This window comes from Quercus lobata, chromosome 8, assembly GCF_001633185.2.
Source record: "Quercus lobata isolate SW786 chromosome 8, ValleyOak3.0 Primary Assembly, whole genome shotgun sequence".
Taxonomy (NCBI): domain Eukaryota; kingdom Viridiplantae; phylum Streptophyta; class Magnoliopsida; order Fagales; family Fagaceae; genus Quercus; species Quercus lobata.
This window is the reverse complement of record NC_044911.1, coordinates 38,446,071-38,449,604: the sequence shown is the minus strand read 5'-3', so window position 1 is coordinate 38,449,604 and position 3,534 is coordinate 38,446,071. Positions and strand designations below refer to the sequence as shown.

Sequence of the window (3,534 nt, the reverse complement as noted above, 5' to 3'; positions counted from 1 at the left end):
AACCATTTTTATCTTTTGGAAAACACATTTTTTAAAGGTTTGTTTACCCTAACTTTTTACTCTATGGTAATTTGGGATTTATGATGTTAGCTAGAAAGTTAGCACTCTTAAACCCTATTACACATGAGAAAGGGAAAATGGAAAACAAAGCAAGCTCTAAGTGCATAACTTTAAGGACTTGAATTTAAAAGAATTTAAAGACAAGACATAATGTAAAAGCTTGAATTTAAAGGAATTTAAAAACAAGACATAATGTAAATGGGTTATGATGATACTGAAAACCATCAGTAAGTCGCACAGTCCTCACGTGCTTAAGACAACGCTTGCACAACACAGAAAAAGAAGACCTTAAGAGAGTATCGGTGTGGTACCGGCCAAAGACCCTCCGAAGGTTAAGTTAGAGAACTTTCTTCACAACTCTAGAGTACCAGAGTTGGGGAAATTATGCATACCTTGGATTGTGAGGGTTTTGGGGTTTTTATAGTAAGTAGGGTTGACATTTGTTCCTTGGCATAGAGGGTTTTTCCTTGTAGGGAAGATCTTCATTACTATGCGTATCATGCGGGATCCTTTCCTTGTAGGAATTCTCTCGATTAGGGTTAGTCATGGAGCATAAGATGTTTCCTTATATATTCATACGTGGAGGCCAAGCAAGACCATGTTAGACTCGTCAAAGGTTTATTTATACCCTTCAGCTTCCTTCCGTCAACTTCATATCCTGTCTATGCATTCTAGTCGTCTTATTCAAGTGTCGCACCCGTCAACCTTGTGGTGGAATTGTCGGCTTTATGGTGTTGTCATTTATAAAGGCTTAAGCAAGGTCACTGGGTTCGTCAGGACCGTCAGCTTTGCTTCATGTTAATGAGTTTATCAATCTTTCAGAGTTACCCTTATCAGCTGCCCCCTACTCCATATCCTCTTCGGCTCTAGCTGACAGGTTATGAAGTATGATTTGTAGCTTTTTTACTATTATTATTTTTAGTTTATTCAAGAAAAAAGAAAAGGGTATTTATGGATGATCCCTCAAGCAGCCATTATTAAATGCTAGGACACATGGCATAAGCCAGTTGGCTTCATTTCTGAACAAAGGCGTCGCTTTGTCTTCCGTGCACTTTTTGTTCTATATATATCTCACCTCTTCCCCTCATTCCTCTTATTTCATCCTTGTTGATCTTGAGAGAGAGAGCTCGTTACTGTCTTTCTTACTTCTGTCAACTTGTTGATCCCGTTGCCTTTGCTGTTGTCATCTTATTAAGGTTGTCACTTCTTAAGGAAACGTCTACTAACTTAGTAAGTCCTTTCTTTTATTCTATCTTTTATTTTTGTTTTTCTAGTTGGTAGTTAATTCTCTAGAGAGGCCGTCAACTTAGGTTCTTAGAATACCTCCGTTGCTTGTAGGTGTATAGATGTCTAGAGAAGCGACGAGTGAGCAGTCATCAGTCCATGAAGAAGTGGGCTACGACGAAGTCTTCTAGTCAGGTCATGAGCCCGAGAAGGGCTTTTCCTAGTCGTCAGAAAGGGAAATGTCTGCCTATTCTCCTAACGAGGAAGTGAAAAGTTGTGATGGAGAGGAAGAAGAAGAAGAGGTAGATGAGGGCGAGGACAAAGGTGATGAGGGAGGAGAGGAGGGAGAGGATGAAGGGGACGAGGGTGAAGTTGATGAGAAAACCTCTGGAAGAGGAAGTTTAGGAAGCCCCAGGATGGCCACACTCGTCCATTTATCCTTCCCAAAATGTGGACTGTTATTGATTTTAAGCCAACGATGATGGCCAAAATCTTTAAGAATTTAAGGGACCATTACCAAATTCCTAACCAGATCCCAATTCGTCTCCTTGGGAAGTCTGAGAAGTGCTACTCGGGAAGACCACAGATGTTGGTATGTATGATGCCATGTTTGTGGCAGGACTAAGGTTGCCACTGACGGCCTTGCACCGTCAGTTGGCCAATTTTCTTGGGCTATCCATCAGTCAATTTACTCCCAATGCTTAGAGGATATTCATTGGAGCTGAGATTATGTGTGGTTGTTTAAGTGGCGGGAACTGTCAGCTTTCACTGGACGAGTTCTTTTGGTGCTATAGTCCACATCACATCATCTCATCCCAAGAGATATACCACTTTGCTGTGCAGAAGAAAGAGCTTAGGCTGGTGTTGGATATGCCTCACTCTAATAGGAATTGGAAGGGTAGATACTTCTTTGTTCAGGGGACGAATTGGGCATGTCGTCTAGAGGAGTGGGTTACAATGCCTCATGGCTTCGACAATACTTGGGGTATTGTCAGAGATTCAGGTTTAGCACCGTTAGTGTTTTCTCTTACTTCTTTTACTGCTTATTTGTTAAGTATCTAATGTCATCACTTCTTTTTTTTAACCAGTGCTCGCTTGTGCATATCTAACAAGTAAGAGGCTTTTATACGTCGGGTCCTTGAATTCAACACGCTGCACGCATACTATGGGGGTCCAAAGCCAACGCCTATAACTCGTAGGTTGAACGAATACTCTTGTCGTCGTAAGTTTTCCTTTTCTTATTTCTTTTTGTTCCCTCTTTGTTGTCCTTGTGTTTATCTTCCCGTCCTCTATCCTTAACAGAAATGGATGCAGCCAGGCAGAGAGCTTTGGTAAAAGTGTCAACTGTGGCGCATAAGGAGGAGGAGAAGAAGGAGAATAGGAAAGAAAAGGCATCCTCATCAGCCCCCAAGGCCGTCGAGAAGAGGGCGCCTAAAAGAAAGACTGACAGGAAAGACGACCATCCTTCTAAGAAGCCATCAGTCACCCCTAGGGAGAAGCAGCCTAAGAAGCCGTCGCCTCTCAAGCCGAGCCATGGAACTGGCAAAGGCTTAATGACATTGTTGGGCCCCGTCATCCAGGGAACCCGTCGCCTTCTTACACACAAACGATACTCCATTAAGATGATTGAATCAATCATCAAGGCGACGGACATGGATCCTTGTGCTGAGCAGGAGATGGAGGACCTGGGGGTGTCAAATCTTTTTGATCTCTCCAGGGTAAGTTCTTCTCCTAATCAATTTTTTCTTTATTGTTTATTTGTCAGCTGACAGTTACGTTCCATTTTCAGGCATTGGTGTGCATGAAGGCGCTCCAAGACAAGTGCATTGCTGAGAAGGGAGTAATTAGTCATCTTAGGAAGCGCAATGAAACGTTGACCAATGAACAGGATCAATACAAGGACTCCTTTTGTACTCTCAACAAGGAGGTGACTGAGTTAAATGGGAAGCTGAAGGAGGAGACCCGTTAGCGGGAGAAGGATTAAGAAGTGATGACGTCCTTGGAAAAGGAATTGGTGGCACTCCTTGGGTAGGTGGAGACGGCCAGGGCTGACGACGTGATAGAGTTTAAGGCTTCACAGCCTTTCATCAACTTTTGCGCTGTTTACTACAATGACCGGTTTTAGGACTACCTGAAGCAGGTTAAGTCTATCTACCCCCACTTGGATTTATCTAAGGTCTCCATGGACAACCCCATATCATTGACTCTAATTGGCAACACCATTTTTTAGGAGACCAACGACTCCATCTA

General features: G+C 42.8%; 1 protein-coding gene across 1 annotated transcript; it reads left to right on the top strand.

Annotated features, from left to right (window-relative positions):
- Window positions 1-1,523: 1,523 nt before the first annotated feature.
- Window positions 1,524-3,253, top strand: LOC115956843. The gene is made up of 5 exons (XM_031075124.1): window positions 1,524-1,712; window positions 1,817-1,876; window positions 1,990-2,287; window positions 2,587-3,002; window positions 3,074-3,253. The coding sequence occupies exons 1-5, from the start codon at window positions 1,524-1,526 to the stop codon at window positions 3,251-3,253; spliced, it is 1,143 nt and encodes a 380-aa protein (XP_030930984.1).
- The last annotated feature ends 281 nt before the right edge of the window (window positions 3,254-3,534 follow it).